Source organism: Pseudorca crassidens, chromosome 5, assembly GCF_039906515.1.
Source record: "Pseudorca crassidens isolate mPseCra1 chromosome 5, mPseCra1.hap1, whole genome shotgun sequence".
In the NCBI taxonomy this organism is placed as follows: domain Eukaryota; kingdom Metazoa; phylum Chordata; class Mammalia; order Artiodactyla; family Delphinidae; genus Pseudorca; species Pseudorca crassidens.
Window position 1 is genome coordinate 137,167,846 of NC_090300.1, and position 20,024 is coordinate 137,187,869.

Genomic DNA, 20,024 nt, shown 5'->3' on the forward strand with positions numbered 1-20,024 from the left:
ACCATCCTCACCTGGTAGAAGAGCAGTTACAGTTCCTTATGCCTATGGTTTACGTTGTCTCAATAAAGTAACTTTCCTTTTCAAAAATCTTCCTCATCTATTTTGGAAGTATTTTGGAAGACTGCGCCAAAAGAAAAAACTGCAAAGACAAAACCTCAGCTTTATTAAAATGTCACTCTCTGAATTTATCTTTTGACAATTTCCTTCCTAAGAAAGAATGTCCTTTAGCTATTTCAGGAATAAAAAACTTTGGGTTGTGAAACGAAAACCACTTGTTTTATGCACAGTTCTATGCTAAATTCACCTGACATCAAGGTCCTAGCGTGGTGTTCAAACTCATTCCTAAAACAGCCTGATGGATGTCACATGATGAAAAATCTGAGTTTACTTCAAGAGTCCTTAAATGCAGATATAGGAAAAGTAATCGGTTCAGTGCATTTGGAAACACAAATTTAAGAAACAAATGATGTGCATGTCATATATATATATATGCGAGTTTATATGTTTTAGTCCATTTAAGTTGAGAATAAGTGTTCTATTTTAATTCTATTTACTAGGCCACTTTCTCCAGAATGAATTCATCCAGAATGAATCTGTAGGGATAAGCAATGATCCTACAATAAAGATAAAATTGACAGAGCAATTAGAGTGCATGACACTGTTCTAAATATTATTTGACTTGACCAAGGGTACACATGCTAATAGTCTCACTATATCAGTCATTTGAAATGCTCCAACTAAAATTAGTCGCCAGCCAAATATAACAAAGGTTCTATTTAAAAATTAATTTAATGCTTGGCTAAAGCTTAATTACATATATAATTATCAAACAATAGTCCTTAATTTCCAAAAAGTTCCTCTTTTGAAAATCACAGAATCAGAAAGCATAAACTTTAAAACAAGTTCTCTGAGTATTTACAACATGGTATAAACATTACAGAAGACCATGGATATTAAACTGCTTGGGTGTAGCTCATCAGCAAGGCGTGTTCTTTATTGCATATCATAACTCACATATGTGAGATTTAAAATATAATGCTAGATTACTAAAATCCAAATGCATGTATTTTTTTAAGCTGGTCAGGGAGTAAAATCATGAATGAGACAGGAGAGTCAGCCCCAAACCATGCATTAGGTTGTGGATCTATTATTTCCAAAAATGAAACTTCTATGTTCTTTTCAAAAACCTATGTTGCATATATTTATTTAGAGCTCACATTAAACATACAGTTGACTGTAATGCTAATTCAAGGAAGAAAAGTTCACCATTCACCAATGACTAAGTCCACACTCAACTCTCAATTTTAAGGCAGCACAGCTGCGGTGGTAGCAACTGCTAACCAAAAGGTGACGAATACTTAGTCACTTGCCAGCCCTTTTGTTGCAACAGTGTAGTAATTTCCCTAAGACAATTTGCTACTGAATAATTTTCTGCTGTTAAAAGGCTTACTCTGTAGAAAAACACCACAAATTTCCAGTGTGAAAGTAACTCCATGGTGGTATAAATATATATATATATATATGCATAATTATACAATATACACTGCACACATTGTTTACAGAGAACAATTAGCTGAGAGAGTTAATTTAAATGACCATATAAAATACTTCTGTAAACAAAGTATGACAGGCAGTTAAGGAAACCATTCACAGACTTCCTAGAAATAATCTGAATTCATTTCATTCTGAAGAAATCGCATTTAAAGACACAGTATTGAATATTAATAATGTTCTTTGTATTAAAACAAGAGCCAATATTTTACAGTTTAAGAAACTTTACATATATACAAAATTTTTACATTGGGAATGGTATTAGAACAAATAGGCTTCTTTTCAGTCTCATAGATCTATTTTCCTTCGATCAAAGACTTAAATTCTTTCACATTGTGGTCACTTGCAACAGACATAGCGTGATCCAGAGCTCGAACACTTGCAAGGAGTTTTACTATCTGTTTTATGTTTTCCCTAAAGGAGAAAAAAGGAAACACGGATCAGCAGGTTACAGCATGTGGGAAAAAAAATTGTCCATATTAAAAAAAAAAACCCGCCCATGTTTAAATACCCAGAAACAGAGGACCCATTTTCAAAACTAAAAACACCCCAAAATCTCATTCAGATCCATGATTTTCATTAATACCGAGAAAGGAGAGAAAGCACTCTATTGCCTAACTTAACTGCTTCAGAGCTCTGCCTTCCATTCCTTCCCAAACCAGAGTCCCAGCTCTCCTAGAGTACACCTGGAACACAAATTATATTCGTGGGTATTCATGACCAACCCACCAAGAGCCAGAGTAATTGCCACTCCTCCAAAATTCACTAATAAAGTATAACCTGGCTTCTTTTTTTTTTTTTGCGGTACGCGGGCCTCTCACTGTTGTGGCCTCTCCCCTTGCGGAGCACAGGCTCCGGACGCTCAGGCTCAGCGGCCATGGCTCACGGGCCCGGCCACTCCGCGGCATGTGGGATCTTCCCGGACCGGGGCACGAACCCGTGTCCCCTGCATCGGCAGGCGGACTCTCAACCACTGCGCCACCAGGGAAGCCCAACCTGGCTTCTTTTATCACCCAGCTAGAAGTCATTCTCAGTAATCCTCAAATTTTAGCATACATCAGGATTACCTAGAAGAGTGCTAAAACACAGATCACCAGGCCCCACCTTCAGAATTCTGTTCAGTAGGTCTGGAGCGGGGCCTGAGAATTTGCATTTCTAACAAAGCTCCCAGGTGATGCTGCCAGGAACTACTTTTAACATTTACAATAGTTTGAACCACTTGTGAGAAACAACACACAATGTGACATTATTGGCTGTCTCTTCTCTACAAAATTGTAGTAAGCACCTTTTAGGGAAGGATTATAATTTTTAAGATTTTGTGACTCACACTCATAAAGTGGAACCTACTTTATGTGCACTGCACACAGCAGATGCTTAAACAGCTGCTGAAATTCTTTTCCATAGAAAAGTAAATAGTGTTTGTTGATACTTACTCCTAAACAAAAACACTGTTACATATATAAATCAAAGTTTAAAAAAAGTGAAGTGAATAGGATTTATCTAGTAAAAAACAACACATTGAGAAGAAATATTAGTGCCAATAAATAACAACCAACAGCAAAATGACATGGTAAGGATGAAATAAAAATATAAACCAGGGAATTCCCTGGTGGTCCAGAGGTTAGCACTCCAAGCTCTCACTGCCAAGGGCCTGGGTTTGATCACTGGTCAGGGAGCTAAAACCCCACAAGCCACACAGTGTGGCCAAAAAAAAAACCCCAAAATCACCTGGCAAAGATTTTTTTTTAACCACTGAAGTATTTACTATCTACTTTACCTTTAATTTTATTATAAAAGATAGCAAATTTTCTCTCAAGAAAATAAGGTTCTTTTTCCTGGAAGGGGAACAGGGGAAAAGAAAAGGATTTTGTTAGGGGGTATGACTAATGGTGTGATCAAAATGAAAATGAAACTCTGACATTAGGAAGAATATATGAAATGAAACTTTAAAAAATAAAATTCGTCTTTGGGAATTCCTTGGTGGTCCAGTGGTTAGGACTCGGCGCTTTCACTGTGGTGGGCCTGGGTTCAATCCCTGGTCTGGGAACTAAGATCCCACAAGCCATGCAGTGTGGCCAAAAAATACCAAAAAAAACCCGAAAAACAAAACAAAAACAAAGATTCTTCCAAATGGTGGTACTAGTTGTTATTATTACTACTACTTACTTTTTATGCTAGAGATCTACCCCCAAATTCCATGAACACCCAAGACAATGTACTGGAAAAGGGGTAATGGTTTGTTCATTCCTTCCTTGAAACCTTGATAAAAAATATGTATAAGCTGCTCCCCATAAATCATGAGTGATGACTTAGTCTATGATATGGATATAGAAAAACTCAACATAGAGCACAAACATCTCAAAATTGAGATATAACCTTCAATATACTTTGGGTTTCAGTGGCTGTCTTTTCTAGGGTTTGTATCTGTAAAATGAACCTCCAAAGACCAAGATCCATGACATTCTAAGAGACTGAGATTTCCCCAATTATTCAAGGGAGGAGACAGAAAAAGCAATGATTCACTTACCAGAAATCTTCCCTTAATATCTTCATAAATAAAATATTGAAAAAAGGTTAGGTAAAAGTTGCAAAAATGAAAAAAATAATGTGTATTTTTGGTAGGTTTATCAATACTAAGTCAATGTTTACAATTTAAAGTAAAATATAGGGCTTCCCTGGTGGCACAGTGATTAAGAGTCTGCCTGCCAACGCAGGGGACATGGGTTCAAGCCCTGGTCCGGGAAGATCCCACAGGCCGCAGAGCAACTAAGGCTGTGTGTGCGCCGCAACTACTGAGCCTGCGCTCTAGAGCCTGCGAGCCACAACTACTGAAGCCCACGTGCCTTGAGCCTGTGCTCTGCAACAAGGGAAGCCACCACAATGAGAAGCCTGCGCACCGCAACGAAGAGTAGCTGCCGCTCTCTGCAACTAGAGAAAGGCCGCGCGCAGCAACAAAGACCCAGAGAAGCCAAAACTAAATAAATTAATTAATTTAAAAAAAAGAAAGAAAAGAATCAAAATAAAATAAAAATTCAAGTAAAAGATAACCATGTCTCTACTGAAAACATTTTAATAATACTAAACCTAACAACTAAAGACTCTAGATCACTGTTTCATTCTATAATTACAAATAATTACCTTGCATTTCTTTTTTCCACATCAGAGCACCCGATACTGTTTCTGTAAATTGTATCTGCTAAGTGTACAAGGTATCGACAGAAGTTTTCTAACTGAGAAATAGTTCTTTCTCCTTTCAGATTCATGAACCACTGCTTGGGGAAACAACTGATCACCTATGAAGAAGAAAGATGTAAACAGTTAAAACAAAAATAAATTAAAGCATCTAAAAGCTGAGTCTAGATAATGCGTATAATGTACTTAACTAGAAGACTTGCTATTGAGCAACACATAACTAATTACTTAGAAGGGATAGTCTTTTAAACCTGATTTTCTACATAAACTATACAAATACACCTAGATATACCCTAATTTTAAACTTCAATATATAGACACTCAAAGCAAAAGATAAATAATTTCTCCAATATTTAAGTAAATTAGGGACATAAAATTGATAACCAATTGCTTCATTTTCCAGTCTTCCAGAAAGCCCTAAATGAACTGAACTGTCCTTCGATCAGCAGCTTTTAATGTAAAAACATGTATAGCATAAGTACCAAACTGCAGCCTCTCCCCATGCCAAACAGTTCAGTAAGTAGGCATCCTTGCTGGCAGTAGGAGCCGTGCTGGCCCAGAGAAGTGAAGAGAGCATCACACCGGAGGGGCAGCCTAGGGCAAGAGCCCAAGCAGGATGCGAACAGGGCATGGTGGCAACCTGGCATGGGGTACCAAAACCCGAGCAAGGGGAGGCTGTTTCCCACCCGGGAGAAAGCAGCCAGTGGGTAGAGACAGCTCCCCACCAAAGAACCCAGGGATGCTTGGAGAAACAACTGATTCCAGAGCTGGGCCAAGCAGGTACAAGATAAGCCTGGAACATCATGTGCCAGAAAGCAAGAAAGTGCTCCCCCCAAATTAGACATGCCACAAGGTCACAGAGGTCAACTTGAAGGAACTCACACTAATGAAGTCTAGGACAATTCCTGACAAAGATGCAAAATCTGAATCTATTCATGAGAGAATATCAGACAAACCCAAATTGAGGGACATTCTACAAAATAACTGGCTTATCATCTTCAGAAGGTATGAAGGTCAAGGAATCCAGCACTCTTCCAGATTAAAGGAGACTAAAGAGACATGACAATTAAATGCAAAGGATGATCTGGGAATTTCTTTTGCCAGTTCCTTTGGATATTATTGAGATAGCTGATAAAACGTGAAAAGGGGCCTAAGGATTAGGTGACAGTAATATATAAATGTTAATTTCCTGATGTTGATGGTCATATTGTAATCGTGTACAAGAAAATCCATGTTTATAGGAAACAGACACAAAACTATTTGAGGGTGAGGGAGTATCATGTCAGAGAATTACTCTGATGTGGTTAGGTCGAAAAACTGTACTGTACTTGCACATTTTCTTTAATCATATGATTGTTTAAAAAATAGTTTAAAAAATTATCAAAACTGTATAACTCATGTATATGAAGTAAAAAAAAATTAACTAAAATTATTTCTTAAATGAGAGAAGAGACCATTTCTTTAGTAACACTTAAAATAGCATTCATTCAACTGTTAAAAAATTATCCCCAAATTAAAACTTTTATTAATACCTATAAAAATATTGATACAGATAGATGGATAGAAGGACAAATATACACATATATAACAGTACAACTTTTTATGTAAAAAATGCTAAGGGGAGATTGTCAACATTATACCAACTTCGATAATCAAAGGGGTTTTCATGAAATTCTCAAATCTCTTCAAACAAGGAAAACTTAATCCATCTTAACTCGTATGCTTTAAAAACTACAATATGTGTCATTTAACTCACATTTTGGGCTTTTTTGATGCTGTCATCGCCATATTCTGAATTCTGAAAAGCCATGAGAATGTATCTATTTAATAAACCGTCTATTGATAATTCCTGAAGAGTTTTGTTTGAGAAAATGCCATACCATTGAAGAAAATTCCCTAAGAGCTAGAAAGAAGAAGAAAATTATTTTCCCCCAGTTTTATTGAGATATAATTGACATGTAACATTGTGTAAGTTTAAGGCATACAACAAAATGATTTAAATATATATTGTGAAATAATCACCATAAGTTAACATCCTTCCCCTCACGCAGTTACAAATCTTTTTTCTATTCTCTTAGCAACTTTCAAATATACAATACACTATTGTTAATTACAGTCACCATGTTGTACATTACATCCCCAGAACTTATCTTATCTTACAACTGGGAAGTCTGTACCTTCTGATCCCCCTTTATCCAATCTCCCCACAACTCCCCACCTGTGGCAACCACAAATCTGATTTCTATTACTAAAAGTTTGGTTTTTTGAGAAGAAAAAAAAATTGAGAGGCAATGTAAAGCAGTTAAGTACAAAGTAAATTACTTACACAATAAAACACCTTATGAAATACCCTGGACCATGTCTTGCCAAAGCACTAATAAGCAGTTTTGAAGGGTCTGAATATTTCTGATAATGACTGAGGTTAACTAAAATTTAAATAGCCACATGGAGCTAGTGTTTACTATAGTGGACAATGCAGATACAGACCATTTCCCATCATAACAGAAAGTACTGGTGGGCAAATGATGATTCTTAGATAAATGTCCTCCCTTGAAAATCATGCCTAAACCAGTCCTGTGACCCTGCAAAAAGATGGAAATTCTTTTTTTGACTACCACATTGCATGCTTACCAGACTTCATGAACCTGGATATTGGAACTACTTAAGCTCAATACATATAAAATGGAAGCCCCCGCCCATTCCACCATAAAATTCTAAGTTCCCAGTATTTCTCATCTTAGGAAATGGCAACGCTATCCAACAATTCAATCGAGCCAGAGCCTACATGAGCCTTATCATTCTCGCCCTCGCCCTCAAGCTGTCGAACCCCACCTCTCCCCATTCTGTGCCTCTCTCTCAGTCCTTGCCGCCATGCCCCTGATCGAAGCTGCCGTCATCTCTTTGTGGGCCCTGCAGTTATTCAACTGACTACGAGCAACAGCGCTGGTCTAGTTCTCCTCCAGCAGGGCTCTGTGAGAGAACTAAAACCTACAGAAAATGATCTGAGTGACTCCTTACATAATTTTCCCAACGATGGTACAAGCTAGTACCCTTCTAGCTGCATACGCAAGGGAGGCCTTAGGGCATCAGGTATTAATTCTTCCACAGAAACCCAGCTGAGAAGAGCTGCTCAAGAGTTTGACTGGCCTGAGTTAGACTCCCATCTCTGCCACTTAACAAAGGGATGAGCCTGGGCAGGTTATTCTGTGCCTCACTGTCCCATCAGCAGAGTCAAGCTCATAGGGCTGCTGTGAGGATTCAATGAGATAATGTGTGCTGCAGTGCTTGGCACACAGTAAATATGTAATAAGTACTAATTTCCATTTTCATCATTACTATCCTCACCTACTTCATTTCATTATCCCCACACAGAAGCCAGAATATGTTAAAAAGGGCAATATTTTCATGTCACTTCCCTACAAAAACCCTTCCACAACCCATATAAGAGCAAATGATTCTCAGCAAAGGAACAAAAGCAATTTAATTTTAAAAAGGATAGTCTTTTCAACAAACTGTGCTGGGACAAAGGAACTTCAAGGCCTCATGCTCTATATAAAAATTAACTCAAAATGGATCACAGACTTAAATGTAAAACCTAAAACTATGAAATGTCTAGGAGAAAGGATAGGAAGAAAACTCTGTGGCCTTGTATTAGGCAAAGATTTCTTAGATGCAACACCTAAAGCACAACTCATAACAGGAAAAGATAATAAGTTGGACTTCATCAAAATGAAGAACTTCTGCACTCTGAAGCACTGTTAAGACACAGACGGGGGGAAAAACTCTTTGCAGATCACATATCTGATAAAGTACTTGTTTCAAGAATACAAAACTCAAAGCTCAATAATAAGAAAACCCAATTTTTAAAAATGGGCAAAAGATTTGAACAGATACTTCATCGAAGAACATATACAAACGGCAAGTAAGCACATGAAAACATGCCTGGGCTTCCCTGGTGGCACAGTGGCTAAGAATCCGCCCGTCAATGCAGGGGACATGAGTTCAAGCCCTGGTCCGGGAAGATCTCACATGCCGCGGAGCAACTAAGCCCGTGCGCCACAACTACTGAAGCCCACGTGCCTAGAGCCCATGCTCTGCAACAAGAGAAGCCACTGCAATGAGAAGCCCGCGCACTGTGACGAAGAGTAGCCCCCGCTAGCCGCAAGCAGCAACGAAGACCTAACACAGCCAAAAATAAATAAATAAAAGAAATAAATTTATTTATAAAAAAGAGGGAAAAAAAGGAAACATGCTCAACATCATCAGTTGTTAGGAAAATGCAAATTAAAATAATAACAAGACATAACTATACATCTAGGAGAATGACTTAAAAAAAATAAAAACCCTGAAGATACCAAGTGTGGTGAGTGGTGAAAAAGAAGAATAACTAGAACGCTAATATATTGTTGGTTTAGAAAACAGCTTTGCCTAGGTATTTATCCAAGTGATGAAAACTTATATACCCAGAAAAACCTGTGTGCAAACAGGTTTATTCATAATTACTCCAAACTGGAAACAATCCAGTGTCCCTCAATTGGGGAATGGATAAAAAACAAAACAAAAAAAACCTGTGGGATATCCACCATACGATGGAATACTACTTGGCAATAAAAAGGAGTGAACACAAGACAACACTGATAGATCACGAATGCATTCTGTTAAGTGAATGAAGCCAGACTCAAAAGGCTAGTTAGTACGTAATTCTATTCCTAAGACATTCTTATAAAGAAAACTACAGGACAATAAGAAGGGGTGGCCAGGCCGTAGGGGTGGGCTTGACTACAAAGGGGCATGGGGAATCTGGGGGAGATGATGGAAGCATTATACATCTTGATTTAGGGAGTGGTTACATGTCTACATGTAAATTAGAGCTCCCCTATCATCTGAACTGCTCATCTCTTCCCTAACTCTAGCCATCCTGGCCTTTTCTCAGTTCTAGTATACCCTGCTCTCCCTTACCTCAGGGCCAACTAATAACCTAAATATCACTTCCTCAGGGTGGCACAGAATCTTCTGTGACTCATCCGTCAAGGTATTTGTGACCCTTGTCATATGCTCCCATACAACTTTGAATTTTTTTTCAAAACTCATCACACCTGAGATTACTTATTTGCTACTGCCAATTGAGCGTGGTTATAAACGCCATGAAGGCTCTACTTCTATCTTAATTCAGTGCTATATTTCCGCAACTTGGAGAGTATCTGGTACTCTCCTTGCTGTGGTTTAGTAAGGCATCTTGTTGGCTAGTTTGGACCTTACTGGAACTCAGAATACATTTTCACCTCTGCAAACATCAAACCTGAATAAACTTTTGGAATAAAATTAGTTTGTATGAAGTCAAACAAAATCTGAAGTCTTTTAGATAGCCTACAGACACGTACCTTAACTGAAGACCAAAACTGTCGTTGAAAAAACAAGTAAGGCCCAGAATTTTTATTTTCCAAGACACTAAGAAAAAAAGAGAAACACATCATGATCAAAGTTGTGTGATAAATGCCATCTGATTCCTAGAAGATTTCTGTAAGTAAAAGGGGTGAACATAAGAAGTTAACTAATTCTTCAAATTTTCAAACAGCTGTATTCCAGAAGGTAATTTTAAAAGGTAACGGCAATTTACTGTGAGACACTAAGGGTTATGCTGCGTAAGGGAGCAATTTCCCCACTGAGCCACTCTCTTTGGGCTACACGTTTATACTATGTAGGTAAAGCTTGTATTTCAAGCTATGCTTAGTTTTCCGGAGTTTAAGAAGTCTTCTCTGAAAAATAATGGAGAATATTATCATCTTTAATGTTCTTAGGAGTTACTTACTTTTTGGGATACAAGGGCATGAATACATCATCATCTAAAGTTCTTCTCATTCTCAATAGAAGTGCTTTTAGGTACACCTAAGGAGTTAAAAACAGATCATGCATTTTAATAAGGGTTACTATAAAAGTTAAATTTTAGTAAATAAAAATAAGCAATATTCCAAATCATACAGAGTATTCAATTTTGAGTGAACAGCATCTCAAATTTTTTAACTTTCCCCACTGACGGTTCTAAGGTCTTTAATATTTACTACTTACTCTTCGTTCAGCCCTCATGAATTACCAAGCAATGAAGCCATTTAGAAATCTTCCAACCTCTTAATCTACTATATAAAGATTTAAGATCAGACCTATAATCTGGTTCCTCTCAAAATGAGGTCAGTGAAAATAAAACAATGATAAGGAGTACTTTCTCATATCTAAATAGCTCATCAGAATGTTCAGTGCAGGCAGCGGCAATCTGAAGTTCTGAAACTCTATAACACAATACCTCGTTATTTTACATGCTATTTAAATGTTTCAGCATTTAAATTATCAATTGTTACCCATTCCAGTAGTTTTTCTTTTCCCAAAAAAAATACAGGTCTTCAAGGGATGTGTGATTAGTCCGATTGAGAATGGGGGTGGGGTGGTGAGGAGGGTGAAAACAGTACAAACGAGAGGCTATCTAGACCAATTACATCATCTTTCCCAATCGATATTCTGAAATTAAAAACTACTATCTCAAATTCTGTATATTTCAGGCTATAAAAGACAGATGCCTCAAGTGGGAGAATCAGATTTTCTCGCTGGCTCAGAATATAACCACTCATTCTCTCAACTCTTGCTCATTTTCAAAGGGAAAGGAGAAGACAAAATAATAAATTTAAAAAAATTTAAAAAACCTTTCATAGATAATAATTAAATTACCTGTGTATTTTTGTTTTCTGCATTCACTACTGAAGGATACCCATTTATTAATTTTAGAGTAATTCCAACCATTCTTGAAGTCTGTGTTGTAGAAAAGGGGTCCCACATATTTTCAGCTATCACTATTAAGGGGAAAAAAAAAGCAGAATGTACTGAGATACAGAAGTAAACTGCTGCTGACTTGAATCTGATGTCAAGCAGTCCCCAACTTAGAAACGCCAATCATGACGTTTTTCTTCCTCTAGAGTGTAAGCTTCAGTCTTCTTTGTCCTCTTAACCGCGGGAATGTTGAAGATTAGGCGCATGTGGCGAGGGGACAGATTCCTATGATTTTCTGCTTCTTGGTGAAAATAAAGATTCGGGAAAGCAGGATTTCTGTATCCTAGGAGATGCTGTGCCAGCAACAAGAATTTCCACCTGAACTTGAGCTTTATTTTTAATATCAATATTTTAAATAGGTCAACAATTCCTAATTTGTTTGTGAGAAATGGATGAAAGTAATGAAACTGCTCCCCAGAAAAAGGCATATCCCCCCTGAAACTATGTACTCAGTTCTGCTTCAGGCAGTTCTTAAGAGCCTGAAATTTGCCTGTGGATCAATTACTGCCCCCAATTCCAGGCCCTCCCCAAGGTGGTCTTTAAGTCCCAAGTTAAAAGATAGGTACCCTTTAGCCGTCTCTGGGTCTGGTGGTAACTTTATTATTAATAATATAATTTCTATGAGAAAATATGTTCTGATTAAAAACTCCTAAAAATAGATTTGAAAAACCCAATGTGTTTGAATGTTCAATTCAGTAATCTCTACCTGTTAGTTTAGGGAGAATCACCTTTTCCACAATGGTAGGTAACAGTGCAACATCTACATCATCTTTTTCTTGCTCTCGCTCTTCACAACCGTAAAACAGCAAAGATTCAAACCACAGCATATTCTCAAAGTCACGACATTTTGCCTAGAAAATAGTTAAAAGGTTACCCAAACGTTTAAAATAGTGGCTATTTCTGCTTCCAGTCATGAAAAGAGTAACAGGAACTGGATTTAGCCTTCAGTCATAAACTAAAAACTGGACAAATATATGAAACATCTATTTTCAGACAATGGACCACAGGCAGTATAGGACTATGACCCCTGAAAGAACGGAATCAAATGAGGTGAGCTCCTGGTCAGAAGAGGAGATCAGGGTAGGCAACCGCAAGCAGAGCAGTCCTGCTGAGTTAGTAGACAATCTAAGCTCAGGAAGGCTGGAACGCTAGAAGCTGTGGGGCAGAGGAAGGAGCTACACAGAAGGAGAGCTCCCAGATGCACACGAGTGTCCCCGAGTCTCTGCTGGACACTGAGAAACACATGGACAGGGTGGGACTCCACAAGGTCTGGCAAAGAGCAATCAGGAGCTGGGAGCTGAATGGTTCCCAGAGCTTAGATTTCTTTCCTCTTGTTTTCAGGGCTTCAACCTCAGTCTTCTTTTCGTTACAGTTCACATATTCAACCCAGCCCATCTCATTCATGCCCACGGCTCCATCCATATGTTGGTAACTTCCAAAACCGTATCATAAGCATGACCACTACATGTAAACAGACAATTTGAGTTTCCTCCCTTACGTAACAGGCAAAGAGGTCCTATTGATTCCACCTCTTAAATCTATCAGTTTATCTCATCCTCCTGATTTCCATCACCACTGACTTAGTTCAGGGTCCCATTTCACATCTTCCTCATTGAGCTTTCCCATGATGTTCTGTTTTTCTGGAATCAAAGAACCAAGTTCTTATTCATTCATGTTCGTATCTCAGCGTCACTACATGTAATTTTAGTTGACTGAGAAAGACACTGTATAAAAATCGAAAAGCAAGAGGCAGTTCTCTTGAGAAGGGACAGAACATAAAAGGAAAGATCGTAAGATTATGCCCAGTGATAATGTGTCAATTATAGCCCTGTGGGTGACCTATCTCCCCTGAAAAACACTTTGCTGAGGCTTACATCTCTAGCTTTGAGGTTACAATTGCCCAAGGCATCATGGTATATTGCTTTTTTTTTTCCTTTTAGAAGAAAGTGTTGCTTTCTTTTAAAATTAATTAATTAAATGTATGGCTGCACTGGGTCTTGCTGTGTGCGGGCTTTCTCTAGTTGCAGCAAGTGCGGGCTACTCTTCATTGTGGTGCATGGGTTTCTCATTGTGGTGGCTTCTCTTGTAGCGAAGCATGAGCTCTAGGTGCGCGGGCTTCAGTAGTTGTGGCTTGCGAGCTCTAGAGCTCAGGCTCAGCAGTTGTGGCACATGGGCTTAGTAGCTCCATGGCATGTGGGATCTTCCCGGACCAGGGCTCGAACCCATGTCCTCCGCATTGGCAGATGGATTCTTAACCACTGTGCCACCAGGCAAGTCCAGTATATTGCTTTTCAACAGTGATAGAAGCCACTCACCTCAAGAGGAGTCCAAGTGAGAAGCTGCAGCCTTATGAGGGGGTTGAACAACTTTGGCAAGCAAAGGCCGATGTAAGCATCCTTGTAGGATGTGTAGTATTTTGAACGCCATGCTTCAAACTGGGATTTAATACAATCGATTGAACAGAAACTTTCAAGGACATCTTCAAATACCTTGCTGGACTCTTTTGAAATGCGATCTAAAAACAACAACAACAAAACCCCACAGAGAATCAAAACTTAGTATGTGGTAGAAAAAACACAGTTCAAATATTTTCAGTGTTTTCTTTGTAGCTTGAGTATCAATAAGATAGGCTCATTAGCAAAGGAATAACTGTTAACTGCAACTTAAAAGAAAAGAACCAGAGGTAAGTTTAGGTTCCAAACGTCTATCATGCAAACCACAGTGCAGGTAGTCTCCGTTCTGCATAGTTCCAATATGTACTATTATCTGTCACCACAGTCTAAATAACACCTGTCCCCAAAAACTCGGTTCAAATTTCAAGCACCATGGAAGAGTAACTGTGAGTAACTGCAGAAAGTACAAACTCTGTTATCCAGCTCTTCAGCCCACAAATCACCACGTAAATAACAGATGTGTAGTATCACTATCAGTGACCAATCATCTCTCTTCTTTCAAAGTCTGTTGGTGACTGCAATAACTGACATAGACAAGAATCAGCAATGGATGCTAGGATCTTTAAGTAAAAGGTTATTTAACGCTCCATATGACTTGGAACAGCAGACTCTTTATAACGAGGAGACCAAGTCGTGACAACCTGCTTCTCAAGATCCATGTTAACACCACTAATAGTGGGCAACCTAACATTTGCCATCTGGTATCATGCTGGTAACAGCATCTTGTGTGAAGCATTCTTGCCAAAAAAGCTTTAACCTGAATCTAATCAAGACTTAACTTCCAGTTTACAAGAAATATAGCGACTGGAAGAACAAGTGAAAACCATGAGGAAACAGACAAATTTAGAATGTAGGACGTTTTACAAGATAAGTGGCCTGGTCTCTTCAGGAAGTTAATGCCTTAAACAAATAAAGAAAGGGGTGTGTGTATGTGTATAAGGTATCATGATATTCACTAATTCTACATAAAAAGATGTAACAACCAAGTGCGATGCAGGAACCTTGTGTGGATCCAGGTTTAGAAGATACAGAGTAACAGAAACGGTCCCAGGAATTCTGGGCGGGGTTGCGGGGGGCTGTTACGGAGGAAAACTGAATGCAGACATGATACTAAAACTTCTAGGTAATTTTCGCAGGTGTGACAACAGTGTGGCAGTTAGGTAGAAAAGCATCCTTTTTTTTTTTTTTTTTTTTTAAAGAAGACATTAAAGATGTTAAAGTTTTTAGAGGGAAGTGCCACGATGTCCGTAAGTTAATTTCAAATGTTTCAGCAAAACACACACAAATCCAAAGCAAACTTGGCTAAACGACGGTAAGAATTGCTGAATATGGGTGACAGGTGTATATGGGTGATCACTGTGCTATTCCTTCCAGTTTTCCGTATGTTTGGAAATGTTCACTGTAAAAAGAGTGGGAGAAAAAAATAAGCTTATCCAACTAAGTTCCAAAGGGCTCGCAGTCACTACAATTCCAAATAATCACAGCCAGTGGTGGGAAATAAAGACTTTTACTAGGGGATCCTTCTGGAAAGGTCTTCATGTAACAGAACTAACTATTCCTCTTGACTGAATTATTCGGGGCTCCCAAAATCAGGAATTCCCTTCAGGGCTGAATGCCCTACTGCCAACCTTTACCTTTCTAGACCAGACAGGCTGCATTAGGGCTGCCCCTGGGATCTGAAACATTTTCTTGTCACTTTTAAAATTCTGTGATTCAAAGAGTGATATCATTTATAATGCAAGTACTAGATGAACCCCACAACAAAGTGTTACCCCTAATTTTGAGAACTCCTCAATAAAAATGGGTGCGAGTTTTAATAATTAAACCAGAGTGCCTAGTTCTAAAGCAGAGGCCACAAAACTTCAAATTATTTCATGGTAGAAACCACAGCCAAGGAGAAAGCACATTGACAGTGAATCTCATTTCCAAATAAATGTCTAACCTTTTTCCAGATTGAAATTTGTAATATCTGTAGATGTTTCTTCGTCATCACTGGACAGGCCTTCAAGGTGATCTGCCATCTTACCGGTTTGCTCTCTGGCTTGTCTACGACGAGTCCTAAATAACAAATATCAAGTTCCCAAACCAGATAAAAGAGACTCCTCCCTTCACAAACAAACCAACAGCAAGCGTCTGTAGAATTACCTTCTCGCCTCCCGTTCTGCAATCCGCCGTTTTGCGTGCTCTTGATACAGTGCCCGATCTCGTCCAAAGGAATCAAGATTTGGCGCCATCAGAGCTTTATCTGTAAAACAACGATGGTTAAAATTAAAAGCCTTCCTTCAGCAATCTTGAGGAAAGAGTTTGCACAGAATAAGCCATAATGATAGACTGCTTTCTAATCTCAACAGCAGGATTCTGCAGTAACCGATAAACTGGATAGTTTTCTAGTTTAGAGCAAATCTCAGTATTAATCTGTGTTCCCACGAAAAGGAAGAGAAAAATAAATGGAGAGTTCAACAACACTACACAAATGCAAATGGGCTTAATCCCTGTTCTTATGTCTAAGTAACAGAACTAGTTTATGCTATCATGATGACCAAATAAATTAAAAATCTAAATTACTTGTGTAAAGGGAAAAATAATACATTACTTTTTTAAGGACGAACTTAGGCATCACATGTTGAATGATATGACAGCAGAGACACAAGTAGGAAGGATGAAAAAACAGCTTTGTTGCAGGAGTTTAATCATTTATTCTATTTCATTCTAATTTTTCTTTGTAGAAATTTATTCTCTATTACTATTTTAAGAACAAGGGCAGAATCAACATATAGACTGAAAATCATATCTGATAGGACCAAGTTGTGCTTTCTCAAACCCTACTTTCAAAGCACAATTCCCTTATTTCTTTTTTCCCCTATTTTCCATCTCTCTTTTTTTAATTTCTAGGGCAATTTTCTAGCTTTAGCTTTCAACCTTCCTATTTAAATTTATATTTCACTTACCACGTGTTTAGTTTCTGAGATACAGCTATTCTTCTTAGAACATTCCTTTTCTATAGCATCCTCTACTTGTGCTACGCGTAGGATCCCTTCCAACATCTCCCTGAGGACAGCAATTATGTTTTAAATTTTCTCCCGTCACCTGCATTGTCTTTGTTTCCTCAGTCCCTTTGGTTCTAACTGCTTGTGTTGATCACCATGATCATTAACTACCTCCTACGTAAGAATGAGACTGGAAGTTTTGTGGATGTAGGTGGGAGCTGTCTAGCAGGGGCATCTCCATCAGATCCCGGGTACAAGTCAACTTTCTGTTGGGGCCCCCAGATGTTATAGTCTTTTCTCTGGACCCACTCTCTTTCTCCAGAGAAGAATCTTCGAATCTCTTGCCTAGGGTAGAAGGAAGAGTGGGGCAAACATCTGTCTGTGACGCTTCCTCATGTCTACACTTAAGTTCTACGCTATGGAGATATTCTGTATTACATGGGATAGTAACGAGAAGCACAAAACCCAAAGGGTGGTGGCGGGGGAGGGGGAGATCACGTGCAAAATGAAAGACGTCAATTTAAGGCTTTTCCATAGTTTTTTTCCTGATATCAAAGATGTGTCACTGATAGCAACAACAGGAAAAATAAAACCAAAAATGAGCTGGTATCCACTTCGGTGTATCCTAACTATCCTAGATCCTACTACTTTTAAAAGTTGACTCTTTTACTGAATTTTTCATTCATATTCCAAAATAGCTTGGATGTTAGGAAGTATGTTCCAGAGTTCAAATTACAAAAAAAGATCAGTAAACAAAATGCCCCAGCTCTACCTCAACTGGAACTCCACTACACACCATAGATGAATTGGCTAAAAAGTCCCAAACTACAGAAATGATTCCTGCCTCTTTAAGAGCTACCCTTCATTAAAGAAATATTTTAAAGAAAATTCTCTACTATAATAAATACTTAAAATGTTATTATATTTACAGATTTTGTAAAATATATACTGAGGGAGATATAAGAGAGTAGATGACTCGAGAGATAGCCTCCCTCACTTCGGTCAGAATTATATGCAGTAACTGTGATAAGTGTTTACAAATCTAAACAAATGAATTTCTGGCTGTATTTTTGTTTCTTTAAAAAAAGATCAGAAAAAGAATCCATACTTCAGTACCCCATGCAATTTTTCTCAAATGTTTGGCAATTAATGAATACTCCCTCTAGGAAAATACTTTTCACTTTCTCATTACCTTTCACTTCTTTGCAGCTATCAATCTAATTAACATCCATCATTCAACCCTTACTTCAAATTCCATATCAGTAAATACCTCCAAATTGTAAAGAACAGATTATAGGCAGGAAAAAGCATTTGATGAAATGCATGGCTCACCCAACCGTTTAACTTAAAAGGAAATTACTTCCCGTCATAGGTACAATGATTACCTGTAATTTGCCCCAGAAATCTGGTTCTGTCTGGATCAAAAGTGATTTGGGCGGGATGCATTAGTTATTTAGGTGCCCCAGATGGCACTAATCCAATTTAAACGTGTACGGCAAAAACAGAAGGTCAAAGCCATTCATGTGGCTTACATCTGAGTCTGACTCATCTGACGGCCATGTTACCACCTCTTTACGATGCTCCAAAGCCCATCCAGCACACAGGAGAATGCTTTCTCAGGGATTCAAGGTCTCTCTAATTTAGAGGACACGCTATATGACAAAGCATTGTTTTCAGAAAGAATAACAGGGCCCTCTGCACTTGGAACACCTGGGGTGGTTGTTTAATATGCAGATTACTGGACACCATCCAAGACCTGGCAAGAATCTCTGGGGACAGGACCAAGAAATCCGCATTTTAAATTAACATCATGGGTAATTCTGATGTACACTTCCACTTAAGAACTGCTGACATAGGGACCGAAGAGATGACAAAAGAAGCCATGAGAAATCCAACGTAGGAAAATTCCTATTACAGCACCCAAGAATATAAGAGGGCAATGAAAAAGCAGAATTAAAATGTTTAAAACGTCTGGTTAAAGAATTTCAGCTCAACTATTTAATAAGAGGTTTCCAATTAATTTTGGTTTTCCATAACACATATCATAATGAAAGGAATATAAATTAAATCTCCAAATTTTTACACTAAAATTTCAAAAAGTGTAGGCACCAACTGACTTACTAAAAAAAAACCCCACTATATGAGGCAAACTAGAAAATACAAAAGAATTTTAAATACAAAACATTTTGCTTTATCTAAGGGGTGAAGCTCAAAACTCCCCTCATCTTGGAGTTGTACCATTTGTTATGTAATAAAGCCCCCTCTCCCATACAGAATTTCCCAGCCCCTAACTCAAAACCTTTGTTGTGATCAACAACAGCGTTTGTATTGGTGTTAAAATGGGGGGAAAATCAGTTAGGGCCAAATAGGTACTGGTTTTAAGATAAAATACTGATGATGTCTTTACTATAAAGAATGAAAGAATGCCCAAAGAAGAATAAGATCGATAGAATATTAGTACATGATTTGAGTTCCTTCGCAAAGCTATATTTTCTTAAACACAATCCAAGCACATGCTAATTTTAGATCTACCTGACACAAGAGCAAGGAAATTTGTTTCTTTAAAAAGAAAAAATGCTCTGAGACGTCTAATTTTCAATTAGGATGCACTAAGTAAACAAGGTTGTTTAATGAATAATAAAAACCTTCAAGATGGACTGACTTGAATGGCTTGAAAACTCCGAAGATTCATCTTTAATATCATCTTGTCGTCTTTGGACAAGGCGGGAAGCTCGCTGTTTGTACAGCTGATGTATTGCTGATTCAAGTTCATTAATCAGTGGCACCTGTAAAAATACAACACACTCCGTAACACCAAACTCCTCAGCTGCTTATATATTTGAGGGTTCCATATTATTTCCGGATTTCTGAAAAAGTACCCTCTGGACAGAATAATCATGAACTCTCAATGAAACACAAATAGTAATTCAGTTTTATGATTTCTGGGAAACACCACTTCTTCTTTTATTCCGTATATGGAGCTATAATGTCCAGTGCCTAGTTATTGGAGCAAAAGTTTGGTTAG

General features: G+C 38.1%; 1 protein-coding gene across 2 annotated transcripts in view; it reads right to left on the reverse strand.

The window, feature by feature from the left end:
* Nucleotides 1-770: 770 nt before the first annotated feature.
* Nucleotides 771-20,024, reverse strand: part of PAXBP1 (PAX3 and PAX7 binding protein 1) — a 33,956-nt gene continuing 14,702 nt past the window's right edge. Inside the window, exons 8-18 of one of the 2 annotated variants that reach the window (XM_067739366.1) lie at nt 19,662-19,785; nt 16,158-16,257; nt 15,955-16,070; nt 13,875-14,074; nt 12,266-12,410; nt 11,461-11,582; nt 10,553-10,629; nt 10,125-10,191; nt 6,500-6,646; nt 4,690-4,844; nt 771-1,965 (exon numbers count right to left, since the gene is read on the reverse strand). In XM_067739366.1, the coding sequence (XP_067595467.1) occupies nt 1,848-1,965; nt 4,690-4,844; nt 6,500-6,646; nt 10,125-10,191; nt 10,553-10,629; nt 11,461-11,582; nt 12,266-12,410; nt 13,875-14,074; nt 15,955-16,070; nt 16,158-16,257; nt 19,662-19,785 (1,371 nt within the window). In that variant the 3' untranslated portion in view covers nt 771-1,847. Of the gene's footprint in view, nt 1,966-4,689; nt 4,845-6,499; nt 6,647-10,124; nt 10,192-10,552; nt 10,630-11,460; nt 11,583-12,265; nt 12,411-13,874; nt 14,075-15,954; nt 16,071-16,157; nt 16,258-19,661; nt 19,786-20,024 lie in introns of those variants that run through there. The other variant, XM_067739367.1, reaches the window with a different exon arrangement.